Source organism: Tetranychus urticae, chromosome 1 (assembly GCF_039701765.1).
Source record: "Tetranychus urticae isolate SD_2017Ah chromosome 1, NJAU_TeUrti_SD_1.0, whole genome shotgun sequence".
NCBI classification, from domain to species: Eukaryota; Metazoa; Arthropoda; class Arachnida; order Trombidiformes; family Tetranychidae; genus Tetranychus; species Tetranychus urticae.
Window position 1 is genome coordinate 5097826 of NC_142958.1, and position 15935 is coordinate 5113760.

At 30.8% G+C, this 15935-nt stretch overlaps 1 protein-coding gene across 2 annotated transcripts in view; it reads right to left on the reverse strand.

Moving 5' to 3' along the window:
- LOC107366526 (protein trachealess) overlaps positions 1-15935 on the reverse strand; it is a 34134-nt gene that overhangs the window by 7638 nt on the left and 10561 nt on the right. The window contains exon 3 of one of the 2 annotated variants that reach the window (XM_089269152.1): positions 4126-4250. In XM_089269152.1, coding sequence (XP_089125278.1) covers positions 4126-4250 — 125 coding nt within the window. Of the gene's footprint in view, positions 1-4116; positions 4251-15935 lie in introns of both variants that reach the window. The other variant, XM_015934150.3, reaches the window with a different exon arrangement.

Here is a 15935-nt window from a genome sequence, read left to right on the forward strand (position 1 = left end):
AATGGACGCAAGTTTAAGTCGAAATTCAGTGAGGATTGAGTAAATTTTCAAAGCTTTCAAATAAACGATGCTTCAGTCATCGATCAGTTAGTGTTCAAAATCAAACAATGAATCAAAATATCAAATATTGAACGTAAAAATTAAAATGTCAACCCAATTTTCATCAACAGTGTCTTTAGTTTTCATGAGTTTTGAATGGAAGTAAAATTTGATGAAAATTTTTGCACTAAAATGGGTGCAATGAAAAGATATTGAAATGAGCCCAGAATAGTCAAGTGCTAAAAATAGTGTTTTGTGAGGAAACAGTTTGTTTGATTGGGTTATAAAACAAGGTCATTGAATGGGAAGTAACTATTGTGAATATCAGTGTAACCTTGAAATGTGGGCTGAAGTTTAAGCACGATTCAGGGTTAGTAGAGCACGTTTGGCGCATTTTTACTAGAAAAGAGACAAAAAAAGAAAGAAGAGAAAACTGAAAGGAAAGAAAGTGGAGAACGATAGAGACAGAGACAGCTACGTGATGTCTTACGGAAACGGCCCTATCACGTATAATGAATATGATGAGAAGGATGATGAGGATGAGGATCAAGTATTAGCAATGAAGAGGATGAAAAGGCAAACGTGATTCAACAATTTTTTGTGAATCATTTTGTTTTCTCTCTTTTCTGTCTCCAAATCAATTGAACAATCAACTTCCCTGAAAACACAGAAAATCGCAAATTTGAATATTTAAACTTGATAACCCATTATCATTCCCTGATGGTGCTACTTGAATGGACAAAGAAAGAGATTAAATTAATTCCAAATTTTTGGCTCTTTTTTATTATTCTTCATCAAATTGGATTAACCGTCATTGTTTTCATGGTGATAAACATGATGAACAAATGAGATTACAAGAATAACTAAAGAATAGAAAAAAGGAAATTTTTTTTCATATTAACATAGTTAATTGATGAAGGAGCGAAAGGATGTTATCATTTTAATTGTCATGAAATGGACAAAAAATTTCATTCCATTGTCATGATAATCGAAGCTATTCATGAAGCCTTTAGTAGTTAAATTTAACCCAATTTGAGAAGAGAAAAGTTCTTATTTCAAGTCTTCCGTTGATATGTTTTTGTTGTAAACATTTCCGTTCTCATTATTGATTGAAACAAAAAAGGTTAATTAGCTGATGGTTTCATGAAATGAGAGGAAAAAGTATTTTCAATTATAGAGGTATTTTGGCTCAGATAGGACAATGGAAGCTGAACAACAGGGAAAAGATGCATTTTTATAGGAACTTTAATTCTGAGGAAAAAGAACAACAAATGTTTTTCTTATAGAGAAAAGCAAATTACCTGGTTTTTTGTTCTTGCCATTTGTGAACATTTTAGATTGGATTAAAGTTTAACAATTTATGAAACAAAACCACATGAGCAACTCATCAACTTGACCATTTCCCTGTTGAATTGGTATTGTTATATATGAAGATGGAACAGAAAAAAAAGTTAATTTTTTTGTTCGCATTTTTGGTTGTTTGCTTTATTGGCACTTGTTGGCTTTTTAATGTTTCATGATAAACAATTATGTAAACCAGTTGTTGTTGCTTCCTTTACTGTTACCAACAACCGTTCATCACTGTGAATAGACACACGACCATCAAGATGTTGATGGGTGAGTGAAGAGTCTAATGGCACAAAAAACTAGCATAACAAATCAAAGCTTTGCAAGTGAAACGTGAAGCAATAGCGAGAAGGCAAAGAATAAAAAAATGACTAAAAAAACATGAAAAGGTGCAATAACAAGTAAGTGGGATTAATGGCACTTTATGACTTTATTTCATATGAAGACATTGTGTGCTGAGTAAACATTGTTGCGCTCATGTTAAACCATCTTTTATTATTCAGTTCAACAAATGAGGATAAACAATTATGCTTACCACATAATCAAATATTAATGTTCAATATGAAATGTTTATCAATTTGCAAGATTGAAATCATTTCTCTATTACAACTGTTACTCAGGAAAACATAGAAACTCAATAATTCATTGCAACTTTAACAAAAGGAAAATTAAATTCTTTCGATAATTTGAACAAAAAGTTGACTAAATTTTGGAGCGAAAATTGAAAGTTGAGATTTTCATTATTAGTGAAGTTAATATTTTGTTATTAAGCTTATCAATTGACCGTCAAAACTGATTTAATGAGGTTCGGTGATAATTGAATGATTTTAAAGTGACTTTGTGTAAATTTAATTACACATCTCGGCATGTTTCAATGTTAATGTTCATCTGGATTAGGAAATGTTAATGGCAAGGGAAGTCGACAAATGAAGCATCTGTTTCCTCCTAACAATCAGGTTATCCAACAATGAGTTAATCGTCTGTAATTAATTAATAAGACTTTAGCCATTTCAAACTAATGAATGAGCTTTTAACTTTTGTCTAAGCTTGTTAATGATAATGTCAATTAAAATGCATCATCTTGCTCATAACAACAACAAATCAAATATTAATAAAAAGGTAATCTCAAGAGTCTTAATGGACGTTTTAATTGTTTAATCAAACAGTTAATTTGTCGTTGATTTTCAGGTAAATTATCAAGCTTATCAGATGAGATTTGAAAGCAGATCAGTTGAGATAAAACTGATTTACAGATGAACATTAGTCTGACCCAGAAAGAGCTGTTTATATGAAGACAAGAATTTTCCGTAACATTAGATTCTTTGAAGTTTGTAAGATACAGTTGAAAGGGTTAAATCGAGAGTTTATGGTCAGACAGAAATGTTGAAGAAAATCAAGTTTCTTATCAGATTTTGTCATGAAAAAGTTGAGAATAATTTTTTCCGTGAAAAAAGAAAAAATTTGGAAATTTGATGTTCTTCTGTCAACAACACTTCGGGTTCATTCAATGTTGCTATATCATGATTAAATGTAAATAATGAATGAAAGGCAAAGGGTAAAAAGAGTTGAAAACATGAAAGATCAAAGTGTTGAAGGCCACAAATCATGGGATATTATATTTATGATAATATTAATAAATGTCTTGGGAAGGGTTGGCAAAGTGTTTGGTTAACCAGTGTGAATAGGCACACAATAGTTAATAACATTCAGTTGTTCGGGGCGAGTTTAGACTATTATTAATAGCAACTCTCTATTGTCAATATATTACTCTCAAACTGATTATCTCAACATTAATCTTGTGATAATTCCGGAAATTATTGTTTTCACTTGCCTCAAATCATATCTAAATCAACTTATTGCAGTCTTTATTATAATGTATCCAAGTAATGATATCAAATAATATTCATGAGCCATTCCAAGTTGACATGAAAAATTGAGGTCAATTTTCAAGGTTCTATTAAATTTACCATTTGATGGCCAAAAGATGGAAAAATTATCGCTCAAAAACTAAAAATTTTCAAAAGCCAAAGTTCAACTCTTAACATTTTCATCAAGAGATTGGTTTTGAAAATCATTGGGTTTACTATTGTAACAATAGATTCTAGTTTAAACAACTGGGTGTCACAAAGGTTGAGATTAAAGTCGATTCGAGTCTGTTTTAACTTCAATTTGGTTTAGAAGCTCAAGCTCAACTCAAAGTTCAGTAACTGATGATTTGACTGATAAAAAATTGAAGAAGCGTAATGAACTTGATGTTTAGATTAAATTTGAAACAGAAAGTTAGGTGAATCAAAAGGTAACCAGATTGTTGTTCCAAAGTAAATTACAAATAAATAAATCGAATGAATTAAAGCTGTTCAAAGTTGCTCAATGAGCTTTTTAGATAGAATGAAGAGTCCGCTTTCGATGGATATCAATATTGACATCAAGAGTCAAAAGGGTTTAAGAAAATTCTTTCCCTTACATATCTGAAAACTTTGATAGCTAATCGAGTGCTAAGCAAAAGTTTAGAGCGATTCTCGAGTCAATCGATTGTCAACAAACTGTTCGGTCATTCTAAACATGAAAGTCGAAAATTTTATCCCATTCGAAGGTAATAAACTTTGAAAGATGAAAAATGTAACCTTGAAACGATAACAAAAAGTCCATTTCAATATTAAAGTAAAACCTTTGTTTCCTTTTTCCGATTTAATTCCCTTCTAATCGCCTGACAAACCATTGGGTACTAACTCATGATACCTAATTGAGAAGTGATGGCAGCCGGAAGTGGAAGTAATTTTGCCAATTCATAGAATTCGTGATTTTCTTTACCCCGCCTTGATCGGGCCGCATCTCGACTCTTTTCCTTACGCATTTCCAGAATTCTGTAAGTGAAAAAGAAAGAAAAATTTCGTTAGAATAAAGTATTAAAATTTAAATATCAAACATGATAAAATTCAAGAAATATGAACAAAAGTCAAGTCAACCAATGATTACTTGAATGAACTCAGTTAATTGCTAAGAACTTCTTTTCTGTCAAGTTCTATGATAAAATCGCAATGCAACTGAAAGAAAATGTTGTTTAAAAAAAGATCGATTCGAATGAAGGTTCATCTTTGCAACAAGGAAACAGTTTGATGTTCATTTGGATCATTGTTGTCATTTGTTTATGTTGGTTAGTTAAGGTGTTTGGTTTTCATCTTTCAACTGTAAGGAATTGAGAATGATAAAGAAAACAAGAAAAAGAAGAAAAAAGGAAAATTGGTTTCCATGGAGTTGAAGATGAAGGAAAAAAGAGGTTCATTCCTATTCTGCTCAGTTACCAAAACCTACGCTTCAAATCTTCAGCTTCCAGTAGTTTTACTTCGTGACTTGAATAACATGATAATAATAAACAGAGAAATGTTTTTCTTCGCAATCATCATCTTCTTTCCTCATTTCATTCCTGAAAAGCATTCAGAAATCACCTATTTTACCCTTATTTCTCCAGCTTCCTCTTTTCTTCATCCCAACTCATCTTTATCATTTTTTCTTATTCATCAATTTCCTATTATACTTTCATTCTTGTAACTTTTCAAAGTCACCCTAATCGAGTCCCAAAATGAGCCTTTTCAATGCAATCGCAAAGAGAAAAGTTTTGAAAAAATGAATTTCCAAGATAAGTTCACAGAAAAGACAGAAAAAGATGTAGGCAAAGTTCGACAAAATTGTCCAGGTTCTAAGATTTTCGAAAAATTCTTTGAAAAAAATGCAACTATAAGAAAATGCAATTCACATTTGGACATATCAGAAAATCGAACTTCTATTTTAATCAAAAAACGAGTTAAATAAGGATGTTGAAAATTTGGCCAAAGAAAAGTTCTGTTCAAAAATTTTTGTGGAAAGAAATGCAAACATAAGAGAATTTGAAATCAGAGTTTTGACATTCGATTCGAAAACAAAACTTCACTTATTCTTTCGATTGAAGTTGCAAGGTAAAGTCCTGAGCGAATGTGTTCGAATATTCTGGTCAAAAAAGGCAAATAAAAGAAAATGTAAGATTCGTGTTTTGACGTTTGTGATAAGAATCGAACTTTGAACTTATCTTGATCAAAAACAAAAGCAAACTTTACTTTCACAGATTTTTCCAATAGAGTCATGAAAGGTAAAGTTCTGAGCAAAGATTTTTCGAATAATTATTTCAAAAATTAGAAAGATTTGAATAGGAAAAGGTGAAATTCGCGTTTTGTCATTTGAAACAAATTGTGTGAAAATGCAAATATTTTCACTTATTTTTTTCAATTAATGATGAAAGGCAGAGTTGGATTAAAGGTCAACTTGTTGGAATCTGGTCAATCGTAAAATTAACAAAGCATTTTGTTGAGTTTGTTTATTCATGGCTTTTGTCGCCTCGAAACTGCAAGTGTGAAAAGGCAATAAAATGGGTGCAAAGGAAAAGCAAATTTTCCTTATGGGATTTAGTGGGCAACTTGAAAAGTGCGCTTCGAGTTAATGGCTATTCATTGCAACCTTTTACCATTCAGACATAAATAGACATTTATTCATTGATAGAGTGGACACTGTTCAATGTCCAGCATTAGTTTATTGGCAAAAGGTCTTTTGATGATAATGGCAACAATAATAAGAATACAGTTTTTATAGCCTTAGCTGGTCACGTGAGGTCAATAGTTCCGGTTCTAGTCGAGTCCAGTAAAGCGTAAAACTGCAAGAAAAAAAGGGTGAAATGTTGGACAATTATCATTGATTAACTGTTAATCAATGATAATTTCATTCGATTTTTTCATTCGCCACTTTCATTCTCTTTCTGCTTAAATGCAACTTGCCATTCAATGTTGGCCTGATTTAATCTCAAAATTGATGATAATTCACTTTAATGCAAACTCGACATTGTTAGTTTTTATTATCAATAAAATGCGAAACAATTGAATGGATGATAAAAATGAAGCTAAAAATGTAATCAACCAAATAACAATCTGCATTTAATGAAATCAACTCTTTGCGCTATTAAACGCTAATCTTACGTTTGGTCAACATTTGAGTAAATCTTTTCTTCTTATCGTCCATCATGCTCAAACCCTATAGTCTTACAAGTATCATCATTAACATGGTCACTCTCATCATCATTACTATCTATCATTGGATGACCATCTATTTATGGGCCAAACGTAAGTGTATAATGAGGCATTATCAATGAGAGGCCAACATTGTGACAATTTATTTACAGTTTTATGTTTATTTTGACGCATTTAAAGAGCATCATAATCATCCTCATAATCACTTGTCATTGTCCCTCATTCAATCAATGAACTTATCAAATTGAATGGAAACAAGCTGTAAATCGCAATGATAACAAGCTTTATAGTGATCATAAGAAGTAAATAATCTGTGAACATTTAAATGTTCAAACAGTTAACATGGGAAACAAACTGCTAAATTCACGAAGCAATCATGATTATTCTTGCATTTCTTGAAACAGTCTTTTTCCCTGAGAAAGGTTAATAACCATTTCAAAAATACTTCAAATCTTAGTTTAGTTTTTTTTCGATCAGATATTTTTTTACAGAAAAATCTGAAATTCCTCAAACTTTAAAATTCGAGATTAACCCGATTCTTCTGTTTTTGAGAAATTCAATTTTTATAGTTAATCATTTTATTGGAGGTTTTATTTGAAAAAAATGAATTTCGAGATTTTTTCAAATTTTCATGATTTTCCAAAAAGCATTGCGTTTGAATCAAAATTTTGCAAAGCTTTTAAATTGTGCGGCAACATTAGTTAATTGTTTAAGACATTGAATCCTTTTTTGTCTAATTGGCGATATAATATTGAACATAATTACAAGTTGTAAAGTGAAGAGGAAAAAGGTTGAAAGGTAAACAATTGTTGACAATTATGTTTAAACTAACCAGAAAAGAAGAAGATGAAGGCGAAAGAGAAACAAAGTGATCGTTGAAATGAACTGATCCATGATCTTGTTATTATATTCAACATTATTCGACTCTTGACTGTTTCAATAGAAGCTGAAATGATAATGATTAGCAATAACAAGAAGAGGTAAAGAAGAGGGAAAAAACGAAGCGAATAAACTGTGCAAGTTGAAAATGTTTTGACACTTATATTGTTGAGGAATAGCGTGAGTTGAAAAGCACACCAAAAGACAGGCAGATAATGAGTAGCTTTAATGGCAATAAACTGGCAGAGAAAAGATATCAAGTCAAGTATTAAAATGATTAGACAATGAGAGTTAATCATTGAGCGAGCAATTAGTTAAGTTAACCTGCGGCGAGAGCGACTTGTCTTATTAAAAGTGCTCATTACAACAATAATAGTTGGACTTAAATGATGCAAAGCTAATGAGAGAAGCCAGTAAAGTCAAGGGAAACTTTAAAGTAATGGACAGTTTTTTTGCTCTTTTTTCATAACTTTTATTCCTTTATGTAAATCTCATTTTGTCTTTAATGTAACTTATTTTTATTGAACTTTATCGAGTTTGAAACTTTTCCCTCAATCTTTTCTCTAGATCAAAATGAATCATGAAAAGATTGGCCTTTTCAAATGATGAGACTGGGAGTGAAATTGAATATTTTTTACGCTTCTTTTTGGAGAAGAAAAAAAATGTCATTTTCTGTTTTTTCCATCAAATTGTAAAGTCACTGATGGACAAGTGTAAATAAATACTAGTATTGAATGGTGACGATGATGATGATGATAAAGGATTTAGAGTAAGAGGATAAATATGACATAAATCCTATGGGCTTTTCTGACCAGTCCAAGGTGATTAGAGAAAAAAAAGGAAAAGAAAATTTCTTCGAATGAAACTCATGATGAGATCATAAAGTGTTTCAAGAATAAAAAAGACGGGCCTTTTCAAGTTAGGACCTTTCTCTGTTGTATAACTCGATTCCCTTGTGGACAAAGGCTATCTTCACAAGTAAATAAAAGTTGAAATAAAGAAGCTGATTATGATGATGATGAAGGTAAAGGAAAAGTTTCTTGAGATAATGTTGTTAGTTGAAGTAGCGGTAAAGGTGAGAGTTGAGGAGGTTGGCTGATCACTGTAGGTGGAGAGTTGGCCAACAATGCGCTCTTCAACAATGGCAAATGTAAATGTTTTAAAATGATTATTGAAAAAAAGTGAATATTAAACAACTTTTTTTCTTGGATTCTCATTTTGTTTACATTTTTCGCTGCTGTTTTGACCATTAGTGTCATGACCATGGTCGAAGTAAAACGGTTGCAGTGAAAAGTACCTCGGGGAATATTAGCTTGACGCTATTTTTTATCCACAAAATTATTATTGTTATCATCATTGGCTGTCCATTTTTCCTGTTGCCTTGAGCTTCATTCACTTTCGTTTTTTTTCTGTTGGTTTTTCACTTTTTTTCTCGCTTTGTTTTCTTGTTAACTAGCGGTTCCTATTTAACAACAGGGAAAGGACAAGCAACAGAAACTTGCTAATTTGCACCAATTGTGATTCTCAGTGGACCTTGTGTTCGAGGAGAAGCTAAAAAATAGCCTCAACTTTTCTTCTTCTTCTTCTTCTCTTTGCTCTCTTCTTGATTTGATCTTGTTGCTTTTGATCAGGTTAATATTATTCAATGATGATGAGTTTTGAAATAAGGTTTGACCGTGTGAGGGTCAAAGCAAGATGAACATGGTGATGAGTAAAGAGAAAGAGGAAGATAAATAATATTAAATGTTGATGAAAGTAGAAAAGGAAGAGAGAGAGAAAAAAATGTTCATCTTTAGGTCGATGCTTTTTCAAGTGATGAGGAGTAACCATCAAAAAATAGGAAGCAACAAAGTAAAGTGTAAATGAAATAAAGCGAAACAAAATATCTGTATTGCCCAATGTATTACAATTATTTTCGTTCAATTCTGCTGGGAATTATTCAGGCAAATTCATGAGCCTATTCATTTTTTTGTTGTACCTTCTTCTTCGCCTTTATTTATTTATTTCTGTTTCGCTTCGTATTTCATTACACAATATTCAATTCTGAATACTTTTCCTGCAAAAAGCACAAAAAAACAAAATGCATTAATCTATTTTTTCGAGCCTGATAAATCTAATAACATCAAATTACTAAAGACGCTATTGACCATTTTTGGTCACTTTTTTGCAGAAATTATTTTATTCCATTTTGAAAAGGCCAAACACTGAGACTCATCATAAGTCAGCAGAAAATGCATCTTTTTGAGCATTTCTTCAGCTAAGCAAAACTCAGAAGACAAGAAAAGGGAAAATGAAAAGTTTGAGGAAAACAGAAAATCTTCTCTTGGAATTCAATTTTGAGCTTCGAAAACTCAGTTCAATATCGATAGTTGATCGAACTGAAAGGTCAAATCGAATATCTGGAAACTTGGAATTCGCGACTAAATCAGTCTCAATTGTAAACTTGAAGCTGGTTTGGTTTTGAAATGCATTTTTGAGAATCGCAAGTTCGGAGCAAAAACGATTTTTTACTTTTAGAGGAATCGATGAAATTGCTTGAATTGACTTTCCGAGTTGAATATGAAATGAAATGATCTCATGATTTAGAAGTGAATAAATTGAATGATATTAACCCTGATAAATCAGACTAATTAGATTGTGAATTAAAGTCAAAGTTGATGTGCAATGGAGAGACAACCGTCATCCCATGAAACCTCCATGGAATTGGAACTTGCTGAAAGAGGAAAAGAAGATTCCTAGACAATTGGAATGAGCAAATGCATGAATCAAACTTTGTCATCACCTAATTTCCTTTAATGTTAACAATTGTAAAATGAATGGTAAAGTCGATTGAAGGGGAAACAAAACAACAATGAAATGGTAATTTTATTATTTACAGTCAACTATTGAGCAAATTGATGAGAAGTTGTTTGTTAAATGATGACAAAAAAAGGAGAAGAAGAACGATAAATTAATTCATTCGGATTCGTATTTAATGGTCACAAATGAAGTACAAACTTCTGTTTTACTACTGATTGGTTTCAACTCATCCATTGATTTATCAGAGAAGAAAAGAGAAGAAGAAAAAAGATTATCATGTTTAACAGCAAATTATTATTTTAAATCTTGACCAACAATCTTATTTACATCAATCATTGGACCCAAGCCTGGTTTACAAGAAAAACAGTGGTCAAGATGATAAGCTGGGCCAATTTGTTACCTTCAAATTTTCCGTCCACACAGCATAATATAACAATCAAAGGTTCAAAAATGGACAGTTCAAATGACTTCGAAATTTGTTGCCATTTTTTCTTCTTCTGTTTTCTGTGGTTAAATGAAGCTTTCAAGGTACCTTTAACATTAGAGGAAAGGTCATTTATCGAGAAATGAAAAAATGGCTCAACAATTTGTTAACAAATTCATTTTTTTTTTGGATCTTCTTCTTTGTAAAACCTTCGATTAACCTTTAACCTTGACTTTTGTTCATTTTTTGCAATCTTTTTGCTTTGCCTTATCCACACTCTTGCTGCATGTGTCATCATTGTAATGATAATCATCATCAGGAGCAGGCATCGATAGTACAATGCATCATCATCATCATCCTTTTTTTTGTTCCCTGGGCGTGACAGATAGACACACTTATAAACAAGAAAATGCGTGTTTTTTGCCAACTTTTGTTGATCACAATTTAACAACTACAATTTTTAAACCTTGTCAATGTTTGTCTCTTCAAATGAAATTCAATTCAAAATCATTGTTGTTCATTTTTACATTAAATTGGGTTGAAAAAAAGTGATCAACTTTGAACCAGCAAATAGACTTTTAACTTTCACTTTTTACTCAATTTAATTTCAATCAATCAGAAGAGTCAAAAGGAAAACCTTGATAATGAAATTTTGATGAAACGATAAAATTTTAATTTCCATTGATCACCATTCGATATTCTAGTCAAATCTATTCCAACACAGAACTTGAATCAGTCCAAAGACTCGTTTACAGACACGTTTTACATGCAATTTCATTTCAATTTCAATTGTCAAAAGAAAATTGCTTTTTAATTCAGAAAATTTTCCTTTCACAATCAAATCAAATCAGGTACAGAAATGTTCAAAATAATAGTTTAAACTGTCTTATCAAAGGTCGAACTAGTCGAAATGATGAAAACAAAGTTTCGAAGATGAAATTTTCTATCAACTTTTACTCCGTTTCGACCCTTCGATTGAGCCAAGTTTAGTGCAGAGAAACTGTCTTGTCTTGCATCAAGGTGGAGTCTCTATTAGGGTCTTTAGTTGCACATTCATCACAATCTTTTGAACCTATTTCAATGTTAAACCATTTTATTGTTTGCAAGTCAATCATTTTCATCATTATTTTAGCATTTTTTAATTTCAAACAATTTAATCACTGTAATTATGTTATTCAATATTTTGTCTGCTTCTTCATTTTTCCGTTTCAATAGTTGATCATTTTTATTTGCTCAATTTTAGTCTTCTCTTCCTAATCAATTTACCCAACATAAATCACATTTTGCAATTGTAAACTATCATTAACCCGTCATCAATACCATCTTAAACAGGTAAAATTATATACCTTTACAGTCATGATGAAAATTTTATTATTATTTATTCTTCTCTTCTACTCTTACCTTTCCTTTGAATTTCATTTTTTATTATTCTTGTTAAAAGCACATACAAAGCACATGTAATAATGCAATGATAATAATGATATGTAAAGTAAAATTAACAGTAAAGCAAGTAGCATTGAACACAAGAAAAAAACGTATTTTTTTCTGGTAACATAATGATGATAATTTCACCTGAAATGAAATGAATAAAAAGATGAGCATGAGTCAAGAAAAACTTTAAAAATTGAAGAAAAAAAATTCTCATTGAAAGAAAGAAAAGTCTCAGAAAATTCAGAGAAAATCTTTCATCAAAATTCTGAAAACCCTTTGAAATGAACCAATGAGAGTTGATCAGTTAATTGTGAAAAACATGATAAAGAAAAGATGAAATTCTTGAAGAAAAAAATTCCGAAATTACCATAATAATCATGAGAATGAACTAAAACTCGAAAAATTGGAATTTCAACTTTTCTTGGATTCTCTGCTTTCAATTGATGCTACAAGTTTAATGTTAGGCGAAGTGAAAGGTTAACAATAATAGCCTTTTAAATGGCCTCAATATGCTGACCATTCAAGTGTTGACATGAAAAAGAAAGTGAAAAGTGAGAAAATGTTTTTTGTCGAGATTGATATTTTGTCCATTAATATTGTAATTCAACAATAAGAAGTTATTAACATTGAAATGATATTTAAAAATCATTTGCCAAAAATGGGTTTACAATAAAATGTTGCTTTTATTGTCGAACCTTTTGAACCTTTTAGGGTTGTTTGCCTTATTTTGGTCATTTGATTACAATTTTCGAATCAAAAGTTTCAATTTCGAAGGGTTTTCTCTGAATGCCTTTTCGCCTGTTCAATTGGATGAACATTTTTATGTTAATGCCTTTTTTATTCACCAACTTCAATGGGATAAATGTGTGTTATTTGTGGTTAGGGATGTTGAAGGAAACTGGAAACTCTTTAGGCTCTTTTCCCTATTAAATGATCCCTTTTTTCATGGATAATATTATAAATAAATAAAAGATATTCTTTTCCTTTTCAGCCATTTCTTTCATTTTTTTCACCCAATTCAATCCATTTGTAAAGTAAACTTAAATTAACAAACAAACAGAATCAAAATTATTCACATTTCAAAGTTTATCAATATCAAGTTATCAATATCATTTCCATTCATTCCCTTGAGATAATATTGAAATTTCAATATTTTTTCAACTTTTACTTCTTTCTCACAATTTACCGATAAAATTTGAATCAATAACTTTCAAGTAATGGGAATCGAATAGCTAAAGGTACAAATTCAAATTCGAAATCAAAGAATTCAAAATGTTTCAAATCTCAAAATTTTTCTCAAATTCAATAAAGAGTGAAAAATTTCGCTTTTCCATTGTTCAAAGTTCTTAGACATTAAGAAATTTTCATGCAGAAGTTCTGAAGATTCGAGTTTTCGTTTAATCAGATAAAGATCGAAAGAATTTTCAGAATCAATTTCTTCACCACTTTTGGTGCTGAAGTCGAACTCAAAATTAGACTTGAAATTTGTCCATTCAATGAGGAAACAATTTAGAACTGAATTTTTTCGATTTTTGAGTTTTGTTCGAAAGCTCAAAATGTGATAATTTGACAAAAGATGAACATGTTTTTTTGTCGAAGATGTTATCACATCTGACAGAAATGCATTTGTGAAGTAAAATGTTATTGATATGCTAATCATTAGAGTATTGTGCATAAATGATTGATCATTGGGTTACATAAGCAATGAAAGTTGCCACAAGTGTGAATAATATCGATGAATAAAAAAAGATTTTGTCTTTTCACACAAAACTGAAAACTGATTTATGAAAATCATGGAAATGCAATTTTCTCCTTTTCAACTTTTCTATTCAACCCAAACTGAAACTAATGAAAACGATGCGAAAAGGTAAAACACTAAATGAACTTAAAGTAAATTTCATGATCAAATCTTTACTCAACTAAAGTAAAATCAACTTTTAATGTACTTTTTGCCTCAAAAAGAGAAGAAAATTTTCATGTAAATAGGAAAAATTAACCAATAAAGTTGATCTCTTTTTCAGCCTGTTTAATGATCTAATTTTGATCCTTTTTTATGCTCAAAAACCTGATGACAGAATTTTTAGGTTCAGTGAAAAATATTTTGATTTTTAATGAAATGAGATTAACTTGTATTAACCTGGACTAATAAAGTGTAATTGCCTGCAAAGAAACAGAGAAACGGTTAAGTTTACTGATTGATAAAGTTGCCAAAATTAAGTGACCAAGAAAAGGTATTAACTATTGAAATGAAGATGGAAAAGATTTGTTGATTTGATCTGATTAAAAGTTTTTGCAGCTTAAATTGAAACTTTAGATTCTTATTGAGAGAGACAAGATTATAACGATAACTGAATCGCTTGAAATTTGAATGTTTCTCATTTCAAGATTAAAGTTGGATCGAGTTGAGAAAAGGTTAATTATGTCGAGATAATAGTCTGAAAATGATGTTCGGAAATGATGATCACAATTTGATTTAAAGCTAATTTATGGCCATTCAAGGGTAAATTGATTTGTCTTGTCGAGTTGATGGAAAAATATTGAAACATTGTAACATTGGAATCAGTTGAATGGGATTAACTCGAGATGTACCATGGTCTTGAGGTTGACCTGGTAAGTGTCGACATGAGACACTTTTCTTGTATGGAAATTGAGATTAACTTTAAATAAACAATGTGGTAACATTGATGATAATAAATAGAAATAAATCCTTTTTTTCTTCTTCTCTTTTCTCCACTTGTTCAATATTTTCATTTCAAATGATAATCTGATGATTGACTTGAAATGAAAATAAAGATTTACAGTTAATGTTGCTTGTGTGTGCGTTTCTATCTCATCATTATCTGACTCGTTCGTTTTTTGCTCTTGCTGCTGCTCTTTACTTTTAAAATGTTTAAAGCAACAATGATAAATGATTGAGCATTATTAGCCTTAAGACAAGATTAACCATTTAAGGGTTCACTATGATTTATGTTAGATTAGGATGATGAACAGGGGATGAAAAGAACGCAAAATCTTCTTAATTTTTTATCATTATTTATCTGATGAAATATAAGAAAAGAACTTTTATCGCAAATTATTTCAATCTTTTTTCTTGCTCAGTCTGTCTGATAGTCAGACTATGGTTTTCATTATGGTTTGTGTTTTTCAAACATGTTTCAACTGATAACTCTGACAAGGTTAAACAATGTCTGGTATTGATTGGCTTATTTTGCATAATCGTGACAATTGACTCGAATCAAAATTAACTCCAATGTTATAACGATGGACCAAATATGATTACTTCAAAGAGTCATTTCGATGAGCGAAAAATTTCGTTTGAAAAGGTTGAAAAAAGAGTACAGAGTTGGGTAAAATATCAGATTTAGTTTGTGCTTTAGTTTCTCTCATTGACGATGGTTTGCCTCCAGAATTTGAGTCTTTAAATGTGGATTGGATTGATTCTATTCAGGAGAAAGAAATTTTCGATAAGTCATGATGTCCGGTAAAAACTAATGTTGATCAAAATGATCAAAATGTTGAAAAAACAGGATAATGAGATGGCATGATAATTAATGGACTCAGGCTTTGCCTTCGTGTAATAACTAGCAAATCACTTCGCAATCGTTATTTAATTATACACTTGACCTGAAGCGGATGAAAACACTGTTAGTGACTCTTGTTTGACAAGGGAAAAGGTTTGGGTTGTTTCTAATCAGTTTTCATTGAGTTGTTCATAAAAAGACGAAAAAGTTTGTTCAGCTTAGAAATGTCAATTTTTCAATTTTTTCGACTTTTTGCAACAAATAAAGACTTTGGCCTGTAATTTCATAATCGAGCCCTATTCACCTGAGCTAAGATACTATTTAGTGCGAGATAATAATGCCTACCAAGTTTTGAAATAGACTAAAAATTGAAAACCAGAAAATCGAGTCATGCTTTGCTCCTGACAGCCTATTAATTTGAGAGGCCAGTCCATTGACTATTGA